At 53.2% G+C, this 26,895-nt stretch overlaps 3 protein-coding genes across 3 annotated transcripts; 2 read left to right on the top strand and 1 right to left on the bottom strand.

Annotated features, from left to right (window-relative positions):
- Positions 1 to 1,343: 1,343 nt before the first annotated feature.
- On the bottom strand, positions 1,344 to 4,371 carry EVX2 (even-skipped homeobox 2). The gene is made up of 3 exons (XM_085065622.1): positions 3,948 to 4,371; positions 2,566 to 2,822; positions 1,344 to 1,997 (listed from the first exon to the last, which is right to left on the bottom strand). The coding sequence occupies exons 1-3, from the start codon at positions 4,369 to 4,371 to the stop codon at positions 1,344 to 1,346; spliced, it is 1,335 nt and encodes a 444-aa protein (XP_084921748.1).
- An 8,025-nt stretch (positions 4,372 to 12,396) lies between these two features.
- Positions 12,397 to 14,395, top strand: HOXD13 (homeobox D13). Its single transcript, XM_085065621.1, has 2 exons — positions 12,397 to 13,105; positions 13,898 to 14,395. Exons 1-2 carry the CDS (start codon positions 12,397 to 12,399, stop codon positions 14,146 to 14,148), a joined length of 960 nt encoding a protein of 319 aa, XP_084921747.1. The 3' UTR covers positions 14,149 to 14,395.
- Positions 14,396 to 19,699: 5,304 nt separating this feature from the next.
- HOXD12 (homeobox D12) lies at positions 19,700 to 20,793 on the top strand. Its single transcript, XM_085065620.1, has 2 exons — positions 19,700 to 20,261; positions 20,555 to 20,793. The coding sequence occupies exons 1-2, from the start codon at positions 19,700 to 19,702 to the stop codon at positions 20,791 to 20,793; spliced, it is 801 nt and encodes a 266-aa protein (XP_084921746.1).
- Positions 20,794 to 26,895: the final 6,102 nt, after the last annotated feature.

Below are 26,895 nucleotides of genomic sequence, written 5' to 3'. Positions count from 1 at the left end.
TTTCAGGACACTTAATCGAAATACATAATAGAGGTTTTCTCTCTTTTTTTTCTTTCTTTTTTTTTTCTTTTGTAAGAGTGTACGTGAGTGTGTGTGTATTCACAATCACACAGGGCCTAAACAAGCAATAGCAAGTTAGATGAGGGCTTCAACTCTTCAGAAAAATCTCATTATGTGAAGAGTGAAGTGGCTCTGTAGGGAGCATTATGGAAATATCTGGGTTTGATTTAATGAGGCTCTTCACATTGGTGGAATATCAACTTAACAGAGAAAAGTCTACCCGGGGTGTCCAAGTTACCAAAATGAAAATTGGCAATTGAGATGATAAGAAAGTGGCTTTCTTGTGCGAAATCACTTCAGGTAAGAGAGATAACATTAAATAACATACATTCTATGCACCAAGAACAATGTTTTATGTACCAAGTCTCTTATCTGTCTCTTCTAATGACTTCCCTTAGCGGGTTGTTAGTACTTGACAGCAGGTCTCTGTGCGGGGAACTTTTTTCCAATTCCACATTCAAAGGAGGTCCATCAGAGAACATGATTGGCAATTTTCGTCATAATCTGCACATTATTAGCATCAAAATTGACATGGCAGTAACACTGGTGGTTTTTGATGTGCCTTTCTTCAAGTTCAAGGAAGTCCCTCCAGTAGCAGTGGTTTGGTATAGCAGGTCTCAGTTACCCAGTGGTGGCTTTTCAGAGGCAAAGGCGCGATAGAGATGCGTGAGAAATAAATCCAAGAGCCGTTTTACCGAGAGAAGAAAAAGACGTCGAGAAAAAGAATTAAATTTAGAAAAGCGTCTGGAAGGTAAATGCTTCAGGACAACAGCCTACACCTAGAGAGATTCAAGTATTTCCCAGATAGCGTGGATTATGGTAGTTAGAAAGCGTGATCTTAAAAAATGCCTCTCCCCATCCTGTCAGTGTCACACTTCCCGTTACTGGCCTGGATGCGGCTGCCTCGTTAGCTACCGCTTGTACGGAAATACTCGAGACATTTCCCATTTACTCGAACTCAAACCGAAATTATAATAATTAAAAAAAATAATAATAAGGCCAGAAACACATTCTCTTCCGCCGGCTGCCCCTCCCTGCCTCGGCCGGCCCACTCGCCTGCACCCCGCGAAGCCCGGCAGCGAGCACGGCGGGGCAGCCTCCGCGGGGCGCAGGAGCCGCGGAGCGCCCGCCCCGCCAGTCCCGCGTCCCACCGCCGCGGGGCGGTCAGCAATAAAAAAATAGACAGAACTTTTTGGCCGAGTGCGGGACGCCCCCCGCCCCGACCACCCCCCATCCCCCCGCGACTCCCTCTACAAAACAGCCCCGGCCTCGGGCCGGGATAGTTATCTGGTGAGCGGCGCCTCCTCCCGCTGGTCCGGCGAGGCGACGGCGGCCTTGCTGAGCACGGCGGCCGAGTAGGGCAGGAAGCCGCTCTCGGAGCGCTGCCCCGCCGCCGTGCAGGGGAAGTCGGCCGCCGTGCCGCCCCGCGAGCCCAGCGCCGAGGCCGCCGCCGCCGCCGCCGCCGCCGTCTGGCTGCTGTGGCAGCTGAGGCAAGAGCAGGGCGCCGAGCCCCCCGGCGGCCCCGAGCCCGCCGCCGCCGCTGCCGCCGCCGCAGCCGCCGCCGCCGCCGAGGCGGCCGCGCTGCTGTTGAGGCCGGCGGCGGCCGGCGTCTGGTAGAGGCCGGGGTGTCGGAAACTGCAGAGCAGCTCCGGGCGGGAGTAGGGGTGCGAGAGGGCGCGGAAAGTGTCCAGCGGGCGGATGGAGGTGGCGAAGGGCGCGGCGGCGGCCCCCGAGGCGGCGGCGGCGGCGGCGGCGGCCGTGACCCCGACGTGCGGGTAGTAGTGGAGCGGGACATGGGAGTGGAAAGGGTAGGGCAGGCTGCCCGTGGCCGCTGCGTGGGTCATCATGTAGGTGTAGAAGCTGGGGTCGGCCGGGTGGGGCCAGGACATCGCCAGGCGCTGCCGCTTGTCCTTCATCCGCCGGTTCTGGAACCACACCTGCCGGGAGACAAGCACAGCGCGGCCTCAGCTCCCCTCCGCTCCACTCCGTGCCCCGCCGCACCCGTTCCCGCCGCGGACACCTGCGGGCACCCACCGACACCTATTGCCAACGCCTGTAAGCGACCCCTCTCTCGCCCAGAGCAGTCTCCCGTGACCTTGCCCGAGGGCAGCGGTGGGCACGGCCCTCCCTCTACTAGAGGGGAACCCCTTCGACCTAAATAAACGTTTTCCCTTCCACTCGTCCCCTCCTCCCCAGGCAGGACTGTCTCTTCACGGTACTGACGCTCATGCCCCTACGTTTATTCTCTCCTCTCTTCACTTTAGGAAATAGGCTAACGCGATAAAAACTGACGGGGAAAATAAAAATAACAGTAACTACAACTTTTTAAAAAGCAGATGGAAAGTGTTGGGTGCACAAAAGCAGACGAGCACGAGTAGTGCTCATAGCTGTGGGCCCTGCGAGTCCTTCAGCCGCAGAGCCCAGCCGGCTGCGGCCCGGGGGACCCTTGCACCGCGGGGCTGCGCCGGGCGGCCGCGGCTCGGTGGGGCGCGGAACGGGGCGTACCTTGATGGTAGTCTCGGGGAGATTGAGGGCGGCGGCCAGCTCGCAGCGCCGGGGCCGCGACACGTAGTTCTCGCGGTAAAACTCCTTCTCCAGGCGGGCGATCTGCTCTCGAGTGAAGGCGGTGCGGTACCGGCGCACCTGGTCGGCCCCCGCCGCCGAGCCGCCCAGCGCGCCGCCGCTGTGCAGGCTGCCGATGCCGGCGGCGGGGGCGGCGGCGGCCGCGGGGGCGCTGGGCGTCGGGCTGCTCTCCGAGTAGCCTGCGGGGCGAGGGCACGGTGGTGAGAGCGGGCGACTCGGTGGCCCCCCAACCCTCCCGGCCAGGCCGGACCGGGCGCGCTGCACCCGTGCTCAAGGCCAGCTGTCATTCCTACAAATCCCTGCCGCTAACAGAATCGATAAATTTGGATTTGAAGGTTATTTGTTGGTTATTGTTTGGCTCGTTGGTTGGGTTGGGGGGTTTTAATCCTTCATAACTGCTTTATTTTCAGATGGGGCGGGCTTGGGGCCGCAGGGCAGCCGAGCTCAGGGGATAGCGGGCGAGGGCGCGGGCCGTGGCTCGTGGCCCGGGCTCGGCGCTAGCCTCTTCTCCTTCGACTGCCGTTCTTTATTTTCGTTTGAGACGTACAAAATAAAAGCAGCCATAAAAGCCATTTTATTTTTTTCCCCTGCAGGATTACGTCGAGCATCCCTTCCTTTCTCTGGCACATTTGACAAAAAAGGCATGCACTGTGGCCCCTAGGAAATCCACCGCTCATCTGCCTCCACCTCCCCAATAACCCCCAGCAATAATAACAGCCACCGTCCATCACCGTGCCCCGCAAAGAACGGGGAAGGAGACGAGGCTGTTTCAAATCCCCTCTTACAAGCAGAAGAAAAGTGAACAATGCCAAATTACCCCGAGATGGACACGGGCAGCACGTTGCATATACACAGGGAAGGACACACACAGTCAAATGCGGGCAGTTTCCTTGCATTCCCCCCTCTCTCTCTCTAATTTAATCTATGTATATACACTCATATACAGCTCAAGAGACACCGAGAGCTCCAAGAGCCCGGGGAAATACACGGAGAAAGCTTTGCTGAAATATAGGTGGGTGGATATTCGTGCCCACATATATTCTGGATATATATCTACATATCAGTGGATTTGGGCATGCACACACACACACGAAGGCACCGGCACAGGAGCTGCCCGGACAGTGTGTCTCGGCTATTGGGATAGGGCAGTAATTGCAATAATATTTTACAGCCTGGAGCTCTGTCTTCGCAGAAGAGAGAGCGCCGATGCAGAGGCGAGCAACTTTGGCGGTGGGTTTCCTTTGCTTTTTAAAGCCGGCTGGCAAAGTGCGGGGCTTAGATGAAGATGATAAAGGAAGAGTTACCTTTGTTACTGTTTTCCTTCAGCTGGGAGGAAGTCAGGCTGGCCGGGGAGCGGAGCGCGGAGCAGCCCACCTCCACATCACTGTTCATATCTGCCTCTTGAGCAACTTCGGAATAAAGGCTGATTTTCTTCCTGCTTTCCGACGGCGGGATTTCGGAGGAGACAGTGTTTTCAGTGCTCGGATGCTGAAGATTGAATAAAGTGTCTATTTCAAATTTGCCTTTGGCGGAGATGTCCCCTATAGCGCTGTGCAGGGAGGCGGCAGTCAGTCTCGGGCTGAGGCGACCACTGTGCGGAGAATTTTCAAGGGCCTCCAACACCGCATTTCCAGCTGAGTCTGACAAATTCGAGAGCCTTTTGCCAGCTGTAGGGCTGTGCAGCCCTCTCTCCATCAGGATCATCTCTTTTCTTATTCTTTCCATCATCTCAGCTTTATAAAAAATGTCAAAGTTGCAGGGCTGGTCCTGTACTAATGATGAGCTGCAGCAGGGGCTAATTCACATTCAGCCCGGCAAGTGTCTCTAAATATTATTATCTGTTTTTGAGGGAGGTGTAAAAATTGTGGGATGCCAAAGCGAGGGAATGACTGGTCAAAATGACCCATACATCCTTTCTAGCCCGAAATGTCATTCATCAAAAAGTGGTGCTCGTCATTAAGGTACGAATGACGCTGTTCGAATAATCATTTATTGTAACAGGTTTATAAGCAAATAAATACAAGCTCCTGTCAGTGGATAATGAAGGCGGCTTCAGAGCAGACAAATATATCCAGGTGGAAAGAAAGAAAGACAAGAAGTGAGGAGTAAAGCTCCTGTCCTTAGCTTGATCAGATCCTGCTTGAATTGCTCTGGGGTTTGGCCTCTGGGGTGGAATTGACAGTCTGATTAATAAAATGAGCTGTGCAACATTTCCCCCTTCATTTAGGTGCATCATTATGCTCTGATTTTTGTTTTGTTGCCTTTTAGGTCCTAATGATGCAGCTTCTTTCTCATTTGTCCTCGGACAGAACTACATGCTAAATATTAGATAATGCTTTTCTTTATTATTATTTCTGAGGCGAATTTTAAATCACAACGCAAGGAAATGCTGGAAGAGGACCAGAGGATCGAGAACCTCCTGCCGCTGATATCTCTTTACTTTTCCCTCCCATTTCCAGACCACATTAGTACTTTAAGGAATTTACACTGGCACCCCCACGCACCCCCTCACACGCGCGAACCTTATGCCCAGACTTTATAAGACTGCTGCACAGATTCAAATGTACCTACAGTAGTTACCTGGAGATTAAAATATTTATTATAATCTAGTATATTACAACTCTACTATCTTTCTCTTCATTGAGTCCTTAAATATGATCTCCTTTTTACTTTCTATAATCCTGCTTATCGACGAAGATAGCCCGGGATTTTTCTTCCCTCTGGGAAAATACTGACTGTTGTACTGTATGATAGGGGAAGGAAATAACTGGAGAACGTTAAGTGCATTCGTGATTTAAAACACTCCTCGAGCGTCCATTTCATCCTCCCGGCAGGTTTCTCTCCAGCCCTCTGCTTCTTTCCTCTCCACCACCAATAAAACCTTAGCATTTCAAAATTAAAAAATAATCACAGAATTAAATGATGGGGGGGGGTTATTGCCTACAGGCTCCGACCTATCAGGAACATCACCTTAACACCCTCTCTCCAAAGTTACCTGTGGCTCAGTTAGCTCATCCCTCCGCTCTTTGCCGGGTGCCGCGGGGCGAAGCGTCGCCGCGCTGCAGGAGACACGGGCTGCCGCTCTCGGCAGACGTGACAGTCGGAAAGTCTCCCTTCAGCGGTAACTTTGCTAGTAATAATGACGCTGATGGCAACCATTTAAACGAAGATAAATCCTTTGTCGTTAGCATCTCTGGAGTGCGCTTCGATAGCTGCCCAACCTTTTTTCTCGCCGTATGTTTTTTTCACCCACATCACCTAGTGTTTAGAGCCTGGGAATCCCAGTTTCATCTCCCGGAGAAACACCCGAATGTTTCCTGTGATTAAATGCCGGGTTCCTTTTTTTTTTCTTTTTTTTTTTTTTCTTTCTTTTTTAATGAGGAGAACTGTTCCTGCTAATCTCGGTCACACGCATCTCCTAAGTTCTTGTGCTCTTGCTCATAATTCGTAGCTCGAAAATGGGATACTTGTCAGATTTTTTTTCAATAACGTGTTAAAGTCTCCCTAAACATTCCACCAAATATTTAAGAAACATTCTAGGCGTTGTTTGCAAAATCCAGCCTTCCATTAACGAGCGGTTTATGTCAGCCCTTTGAAATGTGAATTTAGACTGCAGTGTGGTGTCCTGCGTTTTACAGCCCCCAAACCAGACAAGAGTAAATGTCAACTTTTCCTCGCCCGCGGGCGCGGCGGAGGAGCGGGCCGATGCGGAGGGGAGAGGAGCGGTGCGCAGGCCACGGGACCGCAGACGACAGCCCCACGTTGTCGGGGAGCGGAGGCTCCGCGGGGCGCTCCCTGAGGGTGGAAGCGCACCGGAGCGCACCCGCGGAGCTCGGCCGAGCAGGCGCCCTGCCGGCGGCAGCTGGCACCGCCCCGCCCCGCCCGGGGGACGCAGCCCCGCCGCGGCCCGCAGCCCTGCTTCCCCGCCGTGCCTGGCTCCGCAGCAGGCGGCGGCCCGGCCGCCGGTCCCGGCGGGGCGGAGGCGGAGCGGAAGCCTGCGGCCGGGTTTATTGCTGTCGTTTGGCGCCCTCGTCTGTTTTCTTACATGCTGTAACGCGGCGAGCATCTTTCCCCTGCTCTCTCGGAAACCGCAGCCCAGATACCACATCTCGGAGGCAATCGTATGTGCACACCACCAGAACCGGCACAGCTTTAGACTCAAAAAATGTTACTGCACCACTAAAAAGGAGAGAACGGGTTTTATGTTATTTGGAGCGGATGGAAAAGACTATGTGAAAAGCCCCAACGTGAGAAAAATAAGTTACACTCAAGAGCGGCTATGAATGATCTTTACTAGGGTTATATTTTGCACCTTTTAAATAATACTGATACCTTAGGTTATGTACAGAGTATCTTAAAATACAGCTAGATTCATATGCAGGGGTTATAAAACGTTATACAAGACGTTAATAATCTTCCACTAGGTAGAGGTGAGGTTACAAAACCATTCCCTGCAATGCAGTTAATCAGTTCACCCCAAACCGTCAACCCCCTAATAAACTAGTTGTCTGGTTTTTATATTCCCAGAAGACGAGAGGTATTTACGGCACTGATATTTATCTCTAGGGTTGTTTCTGTGCGTGTGTTGTCAGGGGGTTATATGTTTTGGGGTTGCCGTTTTGTTTAGGTATTTTTTTGATTGTTGCTTTTCTTTTGTAGTGTTGCATTGAGGGTTTTGTTTGGTTGGGTTTTTTTCCAAAAAGAATAGCACAGTCTAAAAAATCTTTCTCAATATGTTTGTAGTTGTTCAAAACCAACAGCTGAGCCTGAAGAACCACGGACATTGATTGGACATTAGTGGGCAAAGAGGGAGGAAGTTACAGAGACCGCCGAGAGACTGCCGAAATACGTGATCTTTTGTTAGACTTTGTTTACTCAGTTGTTCTTGTAAGTTTAAATAGCTGCTTAGGCTTTGGGCCAGATTTTTACCTTGAAAGTTATTGCTTGAGGCATCAAAGAATATTTCAGTATTCATCTATTAAATCTTACCCGGGGAAAAGGGGTCACGTAGTGTAATTGAAATGAAGTTCGTACTGAGCGAGACAAACATCTCGGGCAGTTTTCACCAGACAAAGTGTTCTTGGGAAAACGGGCGGGAATATCTGCTTCCTACCCCGCAGCGGGGCATGCTGCCAGCAGGGCCCCAGGGCGGCGCTCAGCGCTGGGGGAAACATCCGCGGTAGCCCAAGGTCTCCGGGACGCGGGACGGGGGACGCGGGACGCGGGGTGGGAGCACGAGGTGGTGCGGTGGTCAGGGTGGGTGTACGGTTGTCGTGGGAGGTGCGGGGAGCCGGGAGGCGCAGGGAACTTGGAGGGAAGGAGAGCCGAGGGCACGGAGAGGCGAGGGCACGGAGAGCCGAGGGCACGGAGAGGTGTGGGGCACGGAGAGGCGGGGGGCACGGAGAGCCGAGGGCACGGAGAGCCGGGGGCACGGAGAGGCGGGGGCACGGAGAGCCGGGGCACGGAGAGGTGGGGGGCACGAGAGCCGAGGGCACGGGGAGGCGTGGGGCACGGAGAGCCGGGGGCACGGAGAGGCGGGGGGCACGGAGAGCCGGGGGCACGGAGAGCCGGGGGCACGGAGAGGCGGGGGGCACGGAGAGCCGGGGGCACGGAGAGCCAGGGGCACGGAGAGGCGGGGGGCACGGAGAGGCGGGGGGCACGGAGAGCCGGGGGCACGGAGAGCCAGGGGCACGGAGAGGCGGGGGCACGGAGAGGCGGTCCCGGCGGAGCCGCTCCGAGGGACGCTGCGGCGCGGGGGGCGCCCTGAGCCCGCGGCAGCGCCGGCGGCAGGCACGGCGGCGCCACCTGGCGGCGCTCCGGCGGCACTGCGCGATCTGTCCTGCCCGTCCCGTCCGGCCAGCCCGGCCCGCCAACACCGCCCTGCCAGCCCTGTCCTGCCAACCCTGTCCGTCCTGCCCTGCCAGCCCTGCCCGCCCTGTGCCACCAACCCTGCATATCCTGCCCTGCCCGTCTTGTGCCGCCAGCCCTGCCTGTTGTACCCGCAGGCCCTGACCGTGGGCGCTACCTGACCTGCCCTACCTGCTCGCCTGTCCTGCCTGCAGGTGCTGCTACCCTGTCTTCCAGCCCTGCCAGCCGTGCTGCCCGCTCCCCTCACCAGCCGGAGGCCGCCTGGCGGGGCAGCTCCGTGCCCGCGCAGCGCTGTCCTGTCTGAGTACGCAGCGCGCTCCCGCTCAGCCCCGACTCTCCGCTCTGCCCCGGGCCGCCATATAAGCATAGGGCCAGTCCTGGGACGTGTTCAGTCCATATGGTCTGTAAAATGTCACTCGCGAGTGAAGGACACAACCGCAGCCCGTCCCCGAGTCCCGCTGGCCCGGCACACCCTCCCTCCCCGCGCTGCCCGGGCAGAAATCCGCGGGACGCTACGCGAGTTTATAGTTACATGATGTCCTGTGGGGCTGCCTTTGCACACAGACGGGGTTTAATTCAAGCGATAAAGCCCGCTCCCGGTCGCAAAGGGCCCCGGCCGACGGTTCAGTTTAGATCGCAACTGCGGCAGGCTGCCGAGCTGCTCCAAGGTCAGGGTCCCCAGGTCCCCGCGCGGCTCCAGAGCGGAGGTGGCAGTCAGGGAGCGGCCAGCACCAGCCCGTGACCCGAGAGCTCAAGTTCAACACCCGCAGTGCTCAGCTGCCCGTGGCGGGGCTGCACAGAGGCCACGCGGGGAGCCTCGAGAAAACTTTCTCCGACTCGAAATGGATTATTGAAGGCTGAAATAATTAAAGACATAAGAAGCTGTGGCAAAAATCTGGAGGGGAAAATAGTTTAACAATTCTCCACGTGTTGCTGTTAAATCTTTTCGTTATCATAACTGGCTATTTTTAAAGGGGTAGGGGGAAATGAAAGTTCTTTCGTTCTTCTGTTCTGTTTAGCTATTAAAAGTCCGTACAAGTTAAAAGGTAACAACGGAACACAGTGGACACCGGGTAAGGTTTGGGAGAAGTGTAAATCGAGTGGGGTTTTTTGCGTTCTCTGTTTGTCCTGGACGAGATTTTTTTCTTGCAGCAAACACTAACATGAGAAGCAGCTTCCTGTAGACACAATTACTATCGGCAAATTCTGGAGAAGGAGGTGATAAAAAATCGGGGGGGTTACTGTAAGAGACGTATACTAGGCAAGTACTAAAAGCCTGTGCTAAAATTTAAGTGGAATCCTAACTGTACTAAATTATGGCCAACGTACTTGACGAAAGGAGATAATTTCAGGATTTTTTTTTTTTTATTAAAATTAAAAATAAAATCCAAAACCTCTTCTTCCGGGGAGTCACAAGCACTCCTGCAGAGATGCTATCTAGCTCATGTGTTCCGCAGATTCCCTCGCAATGTGTCGATGGAAAATGGGACGGGACTCGGCGGGGCGCTGGCCACACGCGGAAGCTCTGCCCAGAGGAGACAAGGCAAAGAGGCCCGACCAGCACGGCAGGTCCTCCTGCCCTGCCCGACATGGAGTGAAGCCTCCATGGGAACTGTTCTCCCCGGACAAAGGAAACGCCGGGCTGCTCGGGGCCTCCGCACGGCTCCCAGCGCGGCCCCCAGGAGCGGGGGTGCGGGATGCATCTTGCCACTTGTAAACTGGGTGGGTGCTCTCAGAGAAGCGACCTTTGCTCATGAGATCATTTATTCCTGTGCATAATATCCTGCCATGCCAGGCAGTGCTGTTTTCTACACCCTTCACAAAGCGGCTCATTATAGAATTGAAGTTGTTGGTCATAAACCCGCCCAAAGAGTTTTTTGGTACACCGAGGGGCTGTCGCTGGAGTAGAGGTCTCAGCAGGGTAGAAAACCTCTGCGGCAGTCGCTGCGGCTGCACTGTGGTTTGCTTTGATGCAAGCGACCTCAAAAACCTCTGAAACCCTGAGCTTTAGGTGTTCCTTTCTTTCCGCGGCCTTATTTGAGATGTCCTGACATGAGAGAAATTTTCACTGCATTTATTGAAAGAGGAAACACAACAGGAGGTGGGAATACAAATAAAAATATGTCCGGAGAAACAAACTCCTTCGTTTCTCTGGACTTCGTTTTTTGGCAACGTTTTCGCTAGAAAGTTGCTTGCAGGAGCATAAAAGGGTGAGAAAATTGTGCTTCGACAAAACCACCTTCTAAATACGGAAGGTTTAATGTCTTGAGAGTGACTAGTGATTTGGCTTATAACCCAGCGAAACACGTAATCACGTTTGGCTCACTTCTTAGCTGATTATGAAAGATTAATAGCAATTAAGTGGTCGGAGCTAATAAACATGAGCTTGTCTATGCCATCCGGTCGTTGCCATAATTCCTGGCACCCGTTTGGCATTCCAAACCCTGCTCCCAGATACTGCCGACGGTTAATAGACCGGCTACAAAGTAGGGCTGCGGGACGTGCGGCTGCTGCGGGACCTGCAACTGGCTATCCCGCCACAGCCCGGTGGGCCGGGGGACACCGCCACCACCTGCCCGGGCTGCTCAGCAAGGACATTCCCGGAGCCCTTAAATTTTGTCGGCAGAGAGTTTCACCTCCATGGCGGCTGCCTCTTTTCTCTCATGCGCCTGAGTCTCCGTAGGGACAGTAAACACAGCCCCAGCTCTGTGGCTTTCAGCGGCGCGGAGTTTCCCTGCCCTTCGCCTCGGAGCTGACACTTTTCCCAGCAACTTCTTGCCCTCCGTGCCCAAGAGAGAGCTGAGTGTCCAATACACAACTGCGGAGAACTGGAGTCGGTCCAGAGGGGTACGGGCTCGGGTTGTGGCTGGGGCTGGGATTGGGAGTCGTGTTCGGAGCTTTCTCCATTTCCAGTACTTCGCGCTCCTGGATTTCCATCCTGACTCAGTGGGAGAGTCGAGAGAGACGACAGAAGGATTTGCCACTGTCTTGGGAAGTCACTACAAGAACAGCCGTCAGCATAAGCAAACTGCGTTTTAACTAGGCTGCCTTACCACGACATGAGCTGACACTGCAAGGGGAAGAAAGCCACGTCTAATGAGTGCCAGGTTTACCATCTTGAGCTGCGCACAGCACGGACTCGGTGCCTTTTCCTACCCGGTAGCAATATTTGGGGGGGGGGGGGGCGCTAAAGGGAGGGTTTTCCCAGGGACCGAGAGTTCAGTGAAGCCAGGGGACCCCTTTTTCCATAACAGAGCCCTTTTACTCCATATATCGTCTGGAAGAAGGGAGGTGGGAAGGATGGAATACAAGGACTGTGTCGGGGTTTTTCCCCTTCTTGCAGAGGTAACAATGAGCTGGAGAAGGTCTCGCTGCGGATGCGGTGAACCCCCTGTCCGTAGCTGTAAAAAGGTCCCATGCCCGCGGCCTAAAAAGGTCTGTGGTACTCGGCTGGCCCTTTTGAAGCTGCGGGCAGGAGGAAGGGGGGGATGAAGGCAACGGGGGCCTAGGTTGCTCCGGAGGGGCATCATCGCTACTCGCCCAATCCCCCCCCCGCTCCAGGGCCGGGGCCGTGGCGGGGCGGGAGCGCGGCGGCGGGGCGGGGGTGGGAGTAGAGGGTGGGGGCGCCGTCGGTGCGGACCGGGGGGCTGCGAGGCGAAAGGGGCAGTGCGGGCAGCGGGAGGGTCACATGTTCCGACGGCAGCCTATGAGCAGCCCCCCGGGCTGAGGCAAACTAATCTGGGGCCGGCCGCCCCCACCCCGGTCCCCCCTCCCAACCTGGACTTCGTTTTTATAAACGTACCGCCAGGATCCAACCTGTTGGAGGCAAATAACCATCCGCATCATGCCCGGCCGAGAACCGAGCCGCCGCCGCCGCCGCCCGCGATGTGCAAGGCCATGAGCAAAGCAGCGAGCTGGGAGATGGACGGACTGCGCGGCGACAGCAGCGGCGGCGGCGGCGGCGGCGGTGGCGGCGGCGGAGCCCCCGGGCAGTGCCGTAATTTTCTCTCCTCGCCCGTTTTCGGGGCGGCGCACACGGGCCGAGCGGCCGCCGCCGCCGCCGCTGCCGCCGCCGCCTCGGGTTTTGCCTACGCCGGCGGAGGGGAGCGCTCGGGGGCGGCGGCGAGGCCCGACCCCCCGACCAAGGACTGCCCGGGCTCCGCCACGCCGGCCGCCGCCCCCGCGCTGGGCTACGGGTATCACTTTGGCAATGGATACTATAGCTGCAGGATGTCCCACGGGGTTGGGATACAGCAAAACGCCCTGAAGTCTCCCCCCCATGCCTCCATTGGCGGCTTTCCCGTGGAAAAGTACATGGACGTCTCCAGCTTGACCAGCACGAGTGTCCCCGCCAATGAAGTCTCCTCCAGGGCAAAGGAAGTGTCCTTCTACCAGGGCTATACAACCCCCTACCAGCACGTTCCTGGGTACATAGACATGGTCTCAACGTTTGGCTCCGGGGAACCCAGACACGAAACATACATATCAATGGAGGGCTATCAGTCTTGGACTCTGGCTAATGGCTGGAATAGTCAGGTTTACTGTGCCAAAGATCAGACACAGAGCTCACACTTCTGGAAATCGTCCTTTCCAGGTACGAGGGGGAGAAATGGTCTGAGCCGAAATCCCCCGCGCCTCCTCCGCCTTCCCGTCCCCTCCCCCGCCCCCCGGGCTGCAGGGGCGGCCTGCCGAGCTGGACACGCTGCACAGACACTCATAGAGCAGGGTGGGGGCGGTGGATTTTCTCTTTTTCTCACTCCCCCCTTGGCCGTCTACCCCCGAGAAAATCTCACCCTCTGCTTTCCATAGTTGCGGGACTGACCCCAGAACACCCCCGCCACCAGCGCCAGGGCACCGGACCCCCGGCCCGCGGGCGCCGGGGCTGCCTCGGGCTCCTTCTCCCGCTGCTTCCCTCGGTGGCAGGGTTTGTGGTCGCGTTTGAAGTTTGCAGGGCGATAGCTCGAAGGCTTGCTCTCCTCTGCCTCTCCGGCTGGCGACTGAGCCGGCGGCCGCAGAGCACTTAAGAGACTGCGAGTAGTGAGCGCACAGAGGCACAAACCACATGCAAACAAACCCGGGAAACTCTCACCAAAGCGATTTCTGTGTGTGCGCTGCCAGCACCGAGCCGCTCTCAGCCCCCCAGCCAATGCCCCCGCCGCCCTGCATGCTCGGTTAGCGATGCATGCCTGAAAAGTGATGACAGTCCATCAAAGTTTTGGTGGTGCTTTACTAGAGTGCAAATAATGTGGCAGTGTAAATAATAATAAACTGTAAACAACCCGGCATTATTTATTTGCCCATGAAAACCAGTGCCCAACAAGTATCAGTTAAGCTTTAAACGCCTGTAATAAAATAGTAATTTTTCACGTAATGTCTTTTACTATAGGGGACGTTGCACTAAACCAGCCCGATATGTGTGTCTACCGGCGCGGGAGAAAGAAGCGAGTGCCGTATACAAAACTGCAGCTTAAAGAACTCGAGAATGAATATGCCATTAACAAGTTCATTAACAAGGACAAGAGGCGAAGGATATCCGCAGCCACAAACCTGTCTGAGAGACAAGTTACCATTTGGTTTCAGAACAGGAGGGTGAAGGATAAGAAAATAGTCTCCAAACTGAAAGACAACGTATCCTGATACATTAGTTGCGGACAGTGATGAATATATAAACTCAATTTACAATCAGCTAAAGACTTTGGAAAGACTTGAAAATATATTTAATTTTTTTTTTGTCCTTCCAGCTGTGGCGAAATTTCGGGAATTCTTTTCAGTGAAAGTCTGCGTTTTTCTCTCAGTGTAAGGGAGTTTTGACAAATCTTGAATTGAATTATAGTTTCTTCTTTTTGAAAATAATAATAATATTAATATTAATTATATTTTCTGTTCTTCCCTCTAGGCCAGTATAAACCAATTTAAATATGTTGAACGGCAACAGTTATAACTTTTTTTAATGCTTAACTCTTTGGGGGTGTTCTGTTTCTTTTTTTTTTTTTTTTTTTTTGCAGTGAGCAACAGCCAGTGCCAAAAAGTGTCAGTTTTGATTTGGTATCGTAAACTTCAAAACACGCCGAGCGGGGAAAAAAAAATCAATCGTAAATGCAAGAAAGCCGGGATACGGACCCTTGGCGGCACGCGGCTTCTGCCAAATCTCCCTAGTCCACTGGGACCCGGACAGAATTGCGTGGAGGGTTACTGGCTGCAGCAGAATTTTTAATTGCTTTTTCGAGGGAGGGAGAATCCCTCCGAGCTGTTGCGGGGCGCAGAGTCCCAGGCATGGCCCAACGCGCTCCCCGCTTCTGCAGGTTTGGCTTTGAGGCTGGGGTTGTGGGTTTTTCCGCCGCAGTTTCGTTTTCAGTGCAAGGAGTCCCTACTGCCCAGCTGGAAAATGAGCCGCCTGTTCCCGGGAAGAGCCTGTGCCCGGGCGGTCGCTGTGGCACGGGGCTGCCAGGCTGAGCGCTCCGCGGAATCGCAGAGCGCGGCGCCTCGGGGCAGCGCCTTCGGCATGACGGGTTGGCCAGCTCGCCCTGCAGCCGGAGGAGAGGTTGCCTCTACAGAGGTGTGTATGGACCTGCACAGACCTGGCGGAAAATGCCTCTCTACCCTCTTTGTCCAGACCACCACAAGACTTCTTCTTCCTCTCGTCCAAAAAAATCCTGGTCGGAGTAGCAAAATTCACTGCGAGCTTTTAATTTACAAAAATAAACGGGTGTTAATGACAAAAGCAATAAATAAGGAAATGCAAAAGATGCCATAATTTATATGAGCCTAAAGGCTAAGATCTTGTCGATTTTTTTATTCTTTTAAAACTAGGGTGCATGTTATGATATACACAGGGTGATCAGCCACGCTAATCAACAGCTAGGAGAGAGAAGCGATATCTTCTCTGTTAATGTGCCTCGTCTAATTATTAAAATGTGTTCCAAAGTAGTATTATTTATTATAACATACTATTGCTCTAAACACTTTGATTACCATTGTATGTGGTAAGACATACGATAAGTCTATTTCTCCATAAGCCATTCTTTAAAAATTTGTCTTAAAGTCCACTTTTACTTTGTGTTGGAAATACAATCTGAACTTCCAAACTGTTAACGATGTTGCTAATCTTTTCCTGAACCGTCTTTAATAAAAGGTTTTCTTTTCGCTATACATAAAAAGAGAGAAAGAAATTTGCCTTCTTTTGCCACAGGGGGTTTCACGGTGTCCAGGCTTGCCTGGGATCCTCTCAGGACTTACAGGACGCCGTTCCTGGGAAATGAGAGGTAGATACGATGAGAGGCACATTAAAGGATGGAGAAGAGTATCCGAGAGTGCCTTGTGGATAGGAAAGGGTTTTAGTGAGAAAAAAATGTTGCCGGCGAGAAATGCAGGGCGTGGGAAGCAGGCGAAAGGCTATCTCTCCCCTCTTCCTCCGAGCCCTGCTCTGCCTCCCCGGTGCCTGGTGGCTGCGGGCGGCCTGCCGCCCCTTTGTTCTCCCCTTCCAAAACGCCCCGGCACTTGCCGGTTCCCCGGCGGCCGGCCCGGAGCGACGCCCCTCCGTTTTCTCCCCAGCCGGCCTGCTTCATCGGGTGGTTATCTTCCACCTCCTCCGCCCTCTTCCTTCCCCTTTCTACTCCGCTTGCACGTTCATGGCGATTGTTTCCCCCGGACGGATGAAAAAGTCCATTTCTGAGCAGTTCAGATTTTATCGCAAAGTGCATTTTTGTTTAATTCTGGTATAAAAGGACACTCGTGGTGCGCGTCATTTACGTGCCTGGAACAGCCCTCTCTGCTGATGCAACCTTGTTTTCTCCGAATGTTTTAAATTCTTGTCTTCTCCCCCTTGGCACCCCCACTCACCCACACATACTGCCATTAATTCTGCGGAGGTTTTTCCTCCCACCGAGTCTCCCTGCAGACGGAGGGTCGGGCACTGCCAGAGCTGTTTTGTTTCCCGGCCGCGGAGCCATCGCGGGCTGTTCTCTTCCTCTTTCCAGGCTTAACCTTTGGCTCTGCCGGGCTCCGTGCTTTCAGAAGGCGCAGCTTTGCCGCGGCCGAAGCTGCCTTCCCGGGGCAGAAGGAAACCCGAACTGTCTGGCAAATCGGTACCAGATGGAGATAAGTCGCCTTTTAGTTTCGTAAGAACGTGCAGAATCATTAAGAAGCCAGCAGCTACAGGCAGGAGGAAGGTGAGGCGCGCATCTGCCAACCTACCTACCGGTTCAGATTAAAAGGCTTTGCTAAGCCTGGAGCAGGGGCATTGATAAGCATTATTCAAAACCTCCGTGGCCACAGCTTGGACTCTTCCAGGACCTCAGTTGCAAGTGGCCCGGGGCAGGGCGGCAGCCGCGCAGCCCCAGCTGTAGCCGGCAACAGCCGTCCATGTTTAGAGAAAGTATGGTGATTCGCCTGGAATGTAGCGCACGTTATTACAGATAATTAACATGTACCTCGACAAACTGAATTGCAAATGCACAGTGGCGCAGTGATGCATTGCTTGGCTCCTGTCAGGCAGCGCTGTTTCCCAGCCATGTCTGAGGCAATCCTGCCATCTCCTGGACAACCCCCGGCATAGGCAGGGAAACCTTCCCCTCGCTCCGGAGCCGCGTTTCCGAGTGATAAATGAGCGAGGGAGGCTGCTCGGTCACACGCAGAGCACCCTTCGTCTGTAAACGGGAAGAATATGCCAGTGAAATTATAGCGTATGGTCAGCTCTGATGTCCAGGCCTATCCGGATGCCTATTTAAAAACAAGGGAAAAAAAAAAAAAAAAAGAGAGTGAGAGAGAGAGAGAGAGCGGAAAAGGGGAAAGGAGCGTGTGAAAGCAGGCCTGCGGGTCTCCCTGTTCCTCGGTGGTGATATTTCCTGTACAGACACAGGCGGGGGGACACCCGCGGCATTAACACCCCGGCCCCCCAAAGCAGCAGCCGGCTGCGGCTGGAAAAAGCAGCACAAGTCCGTACGAGGCTCTTCCTCCGCTCCTCTCCCCTCGGCTCCGAGGCCAGTCGTCTCTGGAAGATGTTTCTGTAAATGTTTTGCCCTGTAGATGAAAATATTTTCGGCAACAGTGAGTGCCTCCAACTATTCCAGGTTTTGATGAGGTTTTTTTTGCCTTATTGGTTTCTGGGGTTTTTTTCTATTAATTAGCAATTACAAATGAGTTGAATATTAATTGAAAGCTCTGTTTTCTCTAACCCCATAAAAGTTAGTTTGAAGTGTCACCTTTCTTTCCGGTAACTGGGAACTCACATCCATTCCTTGTGTTTATTGCAGACAAAAATATAGCCTTTGAACTGAAAATGTTCCTTTTCTGTTCCGAGAACCGAAAATCAGGGTTAGCTTTTTCGTAAAAGGCGATTATGAAAAAAAAAACTCTATTGCACATCTTCTTAGGGAACACAAAGTCAGAATACGAGTCAGCTAATAAGAGGGCGATTCAATTGGTAGACATAACTCAAACAATAAAAATTAAAGGCAGTGGTCAGCAATATCCTCCAGCGGTGCTTGTGTGGTCCTGTGTGGTCTAGGAGAGAGCAATCATTTAAAGATTTTTTTCCAGGGCAATGAAATTACTGCAGAATTTCCCTCAATTTCCCATTAAACAGAAAGATGAATTTGATTAGGAGAATGTCAAGAAGGGCAGCATCTCTGATCTCGCTTTAGAAATAAAACCAAGATTAAAACTGTGATTAAAAGGATAATAACAGGGAAAATTAACCCTACATGCTAACTAGGTTCACGTTTTTAACCGAGGTAATGAAAGTGGGAAAGTCTGGGCATTAAGGTTTCTCTTGCCCCGGACTCGCACACATTAGGGGAGATCTTGGGAGAGAGGCCGAGGGCAGAAACACTCGGTGCGGGGGGCTGACGGGGCTCCAGAGTGTCCGGCGGGTTTGTGGGGCGGCGGGGCAGGGAGTACCCGTGGGTACTCCACTCTTTCCAGTGCCTTCCAGCCCCTTGTGAGTGTCTTGGGGTGCAGCATCGGGGCCTTGCCTTTTCTCGGAGGGAAGAGCACTGTCTGACGAACCGCACGGTTTGGGAAAGGACATGAGCAATCTGCTGTGACGATGCTCTCAGATATTAATTTAGTTACGCTGGGGCTATAGGGAAATGACAGAGATAACGGAATAAATGGGCTCTTGTTTGATCAATCGAAAATGTAAAAATATATATAACCCCCAAAAAATAACACAGTAATAAAACAGTAAGGTATGATTTCCTTCTCATGAGAGAAAAATTCCTCACACACAACCTGGGACATAGCAGCGGGCTACGCAGCTGAGGCTGACTCTCTCCTCTGCCCAGTGCTGCATTCACACCCTCTCTGCTGAAGAGCAGACCCTGGCATTTTCTTTCTTGAAACCTTCGATTTTATTTATTTATTTATTTAATCTCAGCCGGTTGTTCAAGTAATTCCGTGTTGTTATTGTTGTCCATTTGTTGATGTTTGTTTGATTGTATTTTAAAGACAAAATAGGCTCCGAGTTTTAGAAGCGTTGTTCGCCTGAAAGTGCTTCCAAGTGAAGATGAGAGGCAAAGGGGTAAAAAGGGCAGACGTGTGGACCAAAGACAATAATAGTCATTAGTTCGTCAGAATGACGATCCTGGTAATATCCGATCGATTAGGACTTTATTTGCGCTCATATGCAGATGCATATCTTGCAGTTAGGGGCAGAAGTGCATACGTGTGTCCTAAACATTCACATCTCATAGACATCCCAAGTTATTTCCAGCTCTCGGTGCTCACTCTTACCGTGGGTATGGCTCTGGCCCGGAAGGTGCTGCCAGCCGGCGGGCACTGCCAGCCGGAGGGCACCGCTGGCACGGGGGCTGCACCCGGGGCTGCCCTGTCCTCCCGGCAAATGTTTGTTTTCCTCTCATCTCTCCGCTGGCGCCGCAGCTCTGCCAACCCGCCCTGGCCACTTTTATAGAAGCCGAGACCATGGTTTCCCCTCCCCCTTGCGAGCTCTATATTTTCATATTTCAAGTGTTATCATAAGACTTTTTTTTTAAAGTGGGGGTAAAGCGAAAGAGGGAAAAAAAAAGGCGAGGCGGGGGGGACTCTGTGGCTCGGTCGCTGGAGGCGGTGCTGAAATTACCGGCTTTGAAGAACCTGTCTGCAAAGTTTCGTCCAATCGTTTCAGGCTTTCCGCTTATTCCCTGTTGTAACTAAATACCGCTGTAAGAACAGCTGAAGTCCTTTGTTGGAAATGTGTGATCGCAGTCTCTACAGATCTGGCTACGTTGGTTCTCTCTTGAATTTGCAATCTCCAGATTCCTTTTATTTTCCTAATTTGCGGGCTAATGGCAGTCAATTGGCGGCTCTGCCCACCATTTCCTACCCCCGGAGCTCGATCCCCTGGACTTGCTCAAGTTCGTGCGCAGCCCAGCCGCAGAGCCACGCGTTCGGCGGCGCGGCGCAGCCTTACCTCCCCGGCTCCGTTCCAATCAACATCAGCTCCAACGGCAACAAGGAATGCCTGGAAGACAACAATAAATATTACGCCCACGATGCGAGCTCCAAACAAGAGGAGAGATGCAGGCAGAGGCAATCTTTTGCAAATGACCCAACTGTTACTCACACAGCCAACTTAAAGCCCGTAAAGTATGACCACTCCAGCCTGCAGAGAAGTTTGCATGGCTCGGCTACTCTTTTTGAAGTGAATTCCTGCAATTCAAGCTTAAAGGAGGACATCAAGAATCCCGTCAACTTGAACCTGACAGTTCAGCCCGCAGCAGTCCAGTCATGCCTCAGACCTTCAGTGCAGGATGGTATGCCTTAAATATCTCGCTGTAGTTAGAAGCGACCTAGCTATATTTTCTTTTTAAGAGATGCCTGTAATTACTTAGTAACCCTCTCTGTAACTCTTTCGGAGCGAAAACCGCTTAATCTTACTCGGAGGTTAGATAGAAATTGTGCTGTTACATGTGCTTTGCCCAATTTTCCGACCTAGTCTAGCCCTGTTATCTTGCTGGGTTTTTTTGGTTTTTTGGGGTTTCTTTGCATATTCCTGTATTTGCATACCCAGACTTGATCCACTAAATTATCGACGTGTTTGTTGTAGGTTTGCCTTGGTGCCCCACCCAGGGGAGATCAAGAAAGAAACGGAAACCGTACACAAAACAACAAATTGCTGAATTGGAAAACGAGTTTCTCCTCAATGAGTTTATTAACCGGCAGAAGAGGAAAGAACTATCAAACAGACTGAATTTAAGCGATCAGCAAGTTAAAATTTGGTTTCAGAACCGGAGGATGAAAAAGAAAAGAGTAGTAATGCGAGAGCAGGCTCTTTCTATGTACTAGAGCAGAGTCCACCCGTTCCTGCATGAACTTGTGCCCGGAGTGTTCACCCCTAGAGTAGAGCGTACGCGCCAGTGAAACGCGGGGAGTGTGTCTTTTTACCGCTTAAACCAAGTTCTCCAAACGCGTAGGATCCCTGCGTAAACTGGCAACGCTGAGTTCTTAGCCATGATGAAGAAGACGAGCCGGACCAGTGCGGAAACATGTATTATCAGCTTTTTACCTTTCTCTCTCCATTTATATAGATTTTCTCCCGCATCTTTACCCTCTCTTTCCCCGGAGAACAAGCGGTGCTAAACTAAGATCGATTTCTTTTATCTGTATGTAAACACCATTTTGCAGCAAAATAAAGGAATAACGCCTAGTAAAGACGTCAGCTCTGTGAGTCCCGGCCGCTCCCTTCATCTGCTACCCTGCACGCCAGGGCGAGCCTGCGGCGCCGTCTTGTTTTGTGGTTTGGAGTAACCTGCTCGAGCAGCTATGGGGAAAGTGGTTAACAAATAAACCTTTTTCTTTAGTCTTTCTTTTTTTCCCCCCTCCCTCCCCAGCTCCCGGGGTCGCAGATCCGACCGCAGCCCGGCGGAGAGCGCACGTGACACCCGACAAGGCCCGCGCGTAACCTGAGCGCGGCTCCGCGGTGGCCGCTCGGCTCCGCTCCGCTGGCGCGGCCCGCCCCGACGGCACAGCACGGCCGGGAGGCCCTTGTGTGCCCACCGGCGGAGCCACCGCCCCCGGGCCGCGGCAAGGGCTGCTCTACGGGCACGGCCGACAAGTTCCTCTCTCGGGAAAAAGCGCCCCTGCGCCCCTCGCCCTGCGCCAGCCGCCTCCGGGCAGCGCGGCTTCCCGCGGCGGCGCAGGGGCCGCGGAGTCGGGCGCCGCTGCCTCCCCAGGTGGCCTGGCCGGGCCCTGCCCTTCCAGCGCTCCTGACTTTGGCCTTGTCCAAGCGCTGCCCCAAACAGGCAAAAGACAGCGGGCGGTGCCGGGGCAGAGGCCCAGGCTGGGGCGAGGCTGCAGGGAGGTGGGGGGCCCCGACTCACCCCGAGGTGCTGCAGGAGATGGGACAACACGGAGCTTTTGGTGGGATTGATTGTTTTGCTAGTCAGTCCCCATGGCCGTTTCTGCAGAGATTTTTATGAGGGAAAAGTGAGAACCGGTTCGGGGTTTTGCCCAGATGTAAACCTCAGAGGATAACCCAACCAGAGGGGCTGGTAGTAGTGTCTAAGCCCCCTAAGTTAGATCACTGTTTTGGGGCTAGAATGAGATCGATTTTTCCCGCATCTTGATGACAGGCTTTCTCTGTCCACAGCCGCCGGCCTCTGTAACACCAGAGTAGTCAGACTGGCCAGAGCTCCAGGGCCAGAGGAAATTACATATTGCCCTAGTCTGACACCTCAGAATATAAATTCTTAAAAAAAAATCTCACGGATATTTAGGTCGGTATTAAAATGCTTTTGGCTGCAATTTCCACCCAAGTCTTCGTTTCTCAAAGAAGAGCGTTTCCACGCCTCTCAACAGTAATAATAATTAGGCTGGCAGAGGCTGCCTTCTTTTCTGGCATGTAAAGCGGGCTCAGATATGATTGTTCGTAGCGTATACAATAAGGCTAAATAACCGCAAGGATCGGCACAAAGCTGTTACCTACTTACACGGGGCTATAGCCTTCTGAAGGCAGTAAACTCGTTATTTCATAAAGAGTCATATTTGAACTTCGCTCCTACTCACTCCTGTGCTTGCAAGTACTGCTCACGAGGGCACGGTAGCCCATAGGATTTTGGAGATAAATCCCGGATTCCAAGGCAGGCAGAGAAGTAGCCATTTTCCCGAAAGCTTTCTAGAGAGCCCCAAAGGTAACGCTCTGGTGGTGTTTCAAGGGAAGAAGGAAAACCAGCCCAAAGCATTTGTCGCCGCTCTTACCGCATTGCCTAATGCAGACAAAACCCTACCTCGTTCATGGCGGGATGGCTGCCAGTAGGAAAGCGGGGACGAAGCCTCGCGGGACGACAGCTCCCCGGGGCAATGGATGCACACCTAGCCATCCACAGCCACAGGAACCACTCCTGGGTCCCTCCAAATCTTCCATACTTTCAGCCTCTGTGCTGGGAGCTGACGCATTGCGGACAATAAGGGTCTCTTCATCCAGTGGCATTCCCTAATTAAAAAAACTAGGAGCAACCCCAATGATGCAAGTCAGGAGAAAAGCAAAAACCAGATAAAGCCCCTTTTCTTACCCTCTCATGGAATACTACTCAGACGGCTACAGTCCATGAGAAATGGACCCTTTACGCCGCTCTTCCCTATCCTAGTCCTCCTCGGTACAACCCTTCCCTTTATTACATGGGTGATGTGAAATCCGAAGAGGAACCTCGGGTGAAAAGATGTGAAAGGCAATATATTATTTATTAAACGCATCTGATCCACGATGATGGCTTATTGTGAAGCTCCTAGTGTAAACCGCCTACGGAAAGTGAAAATGCAGAGGAGGTAGGATCTAAATTGCGATTTGTTGAGGTCTGTGTATTATGTATCTCTGTGTGTGCCTGTGTATTTGTAGGTGCACTTATTTCAGCAGTGCCCGTTGTGTGTAAGCGTGTGTGCACACAGACATACATGGTTGTGGGCTCATACTGTGCGCAGACACATCGGCGGTAGAAAATGGTGCATGATTTCACGCGTGCCCATACCCCAGGTTTCATCCCTTCCTCTGAAGCAGTGGGCGAGGACAGTGGTTCGGGCACGGGGAGGGCACACACACGCGTGGCAGAGCTGCAGACGCGGGGCGCGCCCTGCCTGGGCGGCTCTGCCTGTGCACACCCACCCGAGCTGTCCCCTGGGCACATGTGTGCACTAGCGTGTGCGACACGCCGGGTGGGTGTGCAGGAGATGCACCCGAGTGAGGTGGATGTACTCCACGCCCTTCGACTGGATTATTTGGGGTGCCTTTTCAGGTGCCCCCTGTACCGGCTTTGCGGGTGTGTGCGGGGCGGGATGGAGCAGCGGGCACCCGCTAGCTGCGCCCACGCCCGCGTCCCTCCGCAGCATGCAGGCGATGGTCCATTCCTTTATTTACTCAAACATAAGCATCTTTGCATTTCCACCGCAGCCTAAACATGATAAAGCCCTTCCGAGGAGGCTCTCCATTCCTCCTCGTTTGATAAGGCTGCAAACGCAACTCGGCTTGTTGGGAATGGCTCTGGATGCCTTTGTGCTTCCTAAAAGAGCATAAATAATTAAAGTTTGGCAGAGAGGAAAAGCTTTCTTGCAGAACTGTAGTGGCAATAAATGAAATGACTCAGAATCTCTTCTCCAGTCGGTTTTTACGAGAGCTGCCAGACAGTGTCTGTTCACGTTCTCCAGATACTAGGGGCGCCATAACAAAGTTAAGGTCAAGTTAGTGTCTTATCTTGGGTGGCACAAAAATACCGCATCTTCTCCAGCCGGACCGGGTATATTTTTAAGCCCAAACGTTACGCAAGTCGCTTTAATATCCACGGAGAGCATTTGGAAATGTGTCTTGGACCTGAATACTTGGTGATTCCAGGCTACGGTTGCAGATGTTTCAAGACGCCTAACGGTAAAGTATTCGCCTGACTGTGTACATGATGTGCATTTATGTTTCGATGCTATTTAATCTGCGTAAGGGAAAAAGAAAAAAAAAAAGGGTGGTGGTGGTGTTATTGTAATGTTCAGAGCTGGGCTGGGACCGACCCCAGTGTGAAAACGCTCTGGCAGGGGGGACCCCCAGCTCTGTCTTATTTAAGCGGGGTCTCTGCTGTGATATTGGTCTCACATTTCTCAGATTAGATCGCTTTTTAAAGGACTGATTCCTAAAAGGGCTTTCGGTCTAACAAATCGTCGCCATGTCTTTGAACTTGAATTAGTTGAAACCGCTTGGCTCCTGCGCCAAAATTTAATTGATGCTAGGTTTGTTGCATCGAAAAGAAGGTGAAAGATTCTGGATAAGGCATAACTAGTTGTTTGAACGGTAAAGAAAATGAAGCTCCATAAGTTTCCAGAACCATCTTTCCTGACGAGATAGGCGATCAGAAACCTTGGGGGGTGCACAATCCAAACGGAGCCCTACCCTGCTTTGCTGCAAGGTCCAGGGTAATTAGTGACACAGGAGCCATTTTAACTGCGCAGACATCACTTTTGGGAGGTTGTTTTTTCTGTTGCAGCAGAATCGAGATGGCTCGAAAGCCGATTGAGGGAGGGAATGGTGGATCTGTCCTTTGATTTCTAGTGATAACTTGCAACTTGCGAGAGTCTATCTGCTGAGATCAATGTGTGGCGTTTGAGGTGTTTTGCGAGTGAGGCATCAGGGCAAAAGAAAAAACCCCAAAACTGTACAAAGAAAAGAAAAAAAGGAAAGAAAGGGGCGGGGGTGGTTAGGAATGAGCTCCATAATATCTGCCTGGCTTTGATATTTTTATTTTTAGAAAGGGCAAGCTAGGCTGCGGCATGGAAGCCCCTTGGGCAGCCCTCGACTGCTCTGGGGAGCCAGGGGATGCAGGAGGGGCCGTGGCGGTGGCGGTGGCGGCGGCGGGGCGGGGGGCAGGGTGCGGGGCTCAGCCCGGGCTGCGGGGCTCCCGCCCCCGGAGCCTCTCCGCATCGCGTAGCCGGGGGCGAGCAGGAGGCGCCTGTCGCAGCGGAGCCGAGCCCTCCGCGGCTACGGCCGCTCGAGCAGCCGGGGAGCCCACGGGCCTTCTCCCCGCTTGCCCGGAGCGCCGTGGGGCCGGTTCCCCACCTGCCCGGCTCCCCGCTTGCTGTGGGACCTGGAGGCTGCCTTTGTGGAGGTGATGTGGGGCCTGTCGAGTTGCCGGAGCCTCCGCCCGGGGTTTGCCGGGGTGTCCGGAGGCGGCCGTGCTCGGCTTGGGGAGCTCGCCCAGATTTCGGGTTTATTTGGAGAGCGACATGTGGTGGAGCTAACCTGGCTACGCTGTACAGTGGCGGAAAAAAACCACATTCCCATAGAGAGCTGGCAAACGTTTCTGGAATGAGGAATTGGTCGAGCATAGGGCTATTGCTGGCGCGTATTATTTATTTTCTTCTTTTTTCAGCCCTTGCGGCCCTGTTTGTGCTCGTCTATATAAAATCATATTTCAAGGAGAAAAGGAAAATTGGCAAAAATGAGCCCTCGAAGGCAGGGCGGGAGCGGGGCTGGCGGCTGCTGTGCGTGTCGCCCGCTCCCAAGTCTTGCTTTTCCCTTCCAATGAAAATGAACATTTTGGTGGGAGTTGGAGGCAGGGGAACAGAGGTCACTTTGTGTGCTGCTCTGCTTCCCAAGGAAACCGTGCTTGGTGGACTTCTTTTCCTGCCATAGCCCTTTGCCTTCCAGAAGAGCCCGAAAGTATCTCCCTTTCATAAATGCGGCTGCTGAGAGATGTTCTGTTTGCGTATTTCTCATTTCAGTTTGGCGCCCTGACACAAGTGCGCAGTGTTTGGGCTTATAAGCGAGGGAAAACGAGGTGATCGAAACTCAGGCGTTGAATTTCGTGACCGTTTTTGATGCCAACTGTGGATTGCAGGAGCCGGGCGGGCAGATCCGGTCGTACACTCGAGTGTGTGAATGGGACTTGGCTTTCCTGAGTGAACCATCACCCACCCGCTCATCATCTGCTTGAGCGGCGGCCGGAGAGTATCGCTCCCTCCAAGGAGGAAGCGATCACGTTTCCGAGCCGGGGGTGCCCGTCCGTGAGCCCTCAAGCCTCGCTCCGGGGGCTCGCTTCCCCGAGGGTGGCAGTGCTCCCCCCTCGCTGCCCGGGGAGGCCGGGCGGAGATGCGGGCGGGGGGCTGCGCGCCGTGGGGCTCCGCGCCGGGCTCCGGCGGTGGGCAGGCGCCTGCCCGGGCGGCGCGGCCCCAGGTGATCCGCCGCACCACCTACGTGTGCCTCGCATCGCCTGCTGAAAGGATGAGACTTAAAAACGGCTATATTTGTACAAACGGCGCGCTCGCCTCCCCGTGCTGGGAGGGCTCTTTGGAGAGATCTTAGGAGCCTTTCCGAGGGGCTGATATAGATATAAGGACATTTCTACATCGCGTCACGTGACATAATTACCACTAGAATCAATCAAGATGAATTGCACGTCAGCACACGGTGGGGATTTT

Source organism: Lichenostomus cassidix, chromosome 7, assembly GCF_008360975.1.
Source record: "Lichenostomus cassidix isolate B80296 chromosome 7, HeHo_3.0, whole genome shotgun sequence".
Lineage (NCBI taxonomy): Eukaryota > Metazoa > Chordata > Aves > Passeriformes > Meliphagidae > Lichenostomus > Lichenostomus cassidix.
Note: the sequence above shows the minus strand (reverse complement) of the source record. Positions and strands in the feature narration are given on the sequence as shown.

Excerpts from the sequence above, each read along its gene's own strand:
- EVX2 (XM_085065622.1), bottom strand. The coding sequence starts at position 4,371 with ATGATGGAAAGAATAAGAAAAGAGATGATCCTGATGGAGAGAGGGCTG. Across the intron at positions 2,823-3,947 it reads GAAGGAAAACAGTAACAAAG|GCTACTCGGAGAGCAGCCCG; the intron begins GTAACTCTTCCT and ends CTCGCCCCGCAG. Across the intron at positions 1,998-2,565 it reads TCCCCGAGACTACCATCAAG|GTGTGGTTCCAGAACCGGCG; the intron begins GTACGCCCCGTT and ends GTCTCCCGGCAG.
- HOXD13 (XM_085065621.1), top strand. The coding sequence starts at position 12,397 with ATGTGCAAGGCCATGAGCAAAGCAGCGAGCTGGGAGATGGACGGACTG. Across the intron at positions 13,106-13,897 it reads CTGGAAATCGTCCTTTCCAG|GGGACGTTGCACTAAACCAG; the intron begins GTACGAGGGGGA and ends CTTTTACTATAG.
- HOXD12 (XM_085065620.1), top strand. The coding sequence starts at position 19,700 with ATGTGTGATCGCAGTCTCTACAGATCTGGCTACGTTGGTTCTCTCTTG. Across the intron at positions 20,262-20,554 it reads CAGACCTTCAGTGCAGGATG|GTTTGCCTTGGTGCCCCACC; the intron begins GTATGCCTTAAA and ends TGTTTGTTGTAG.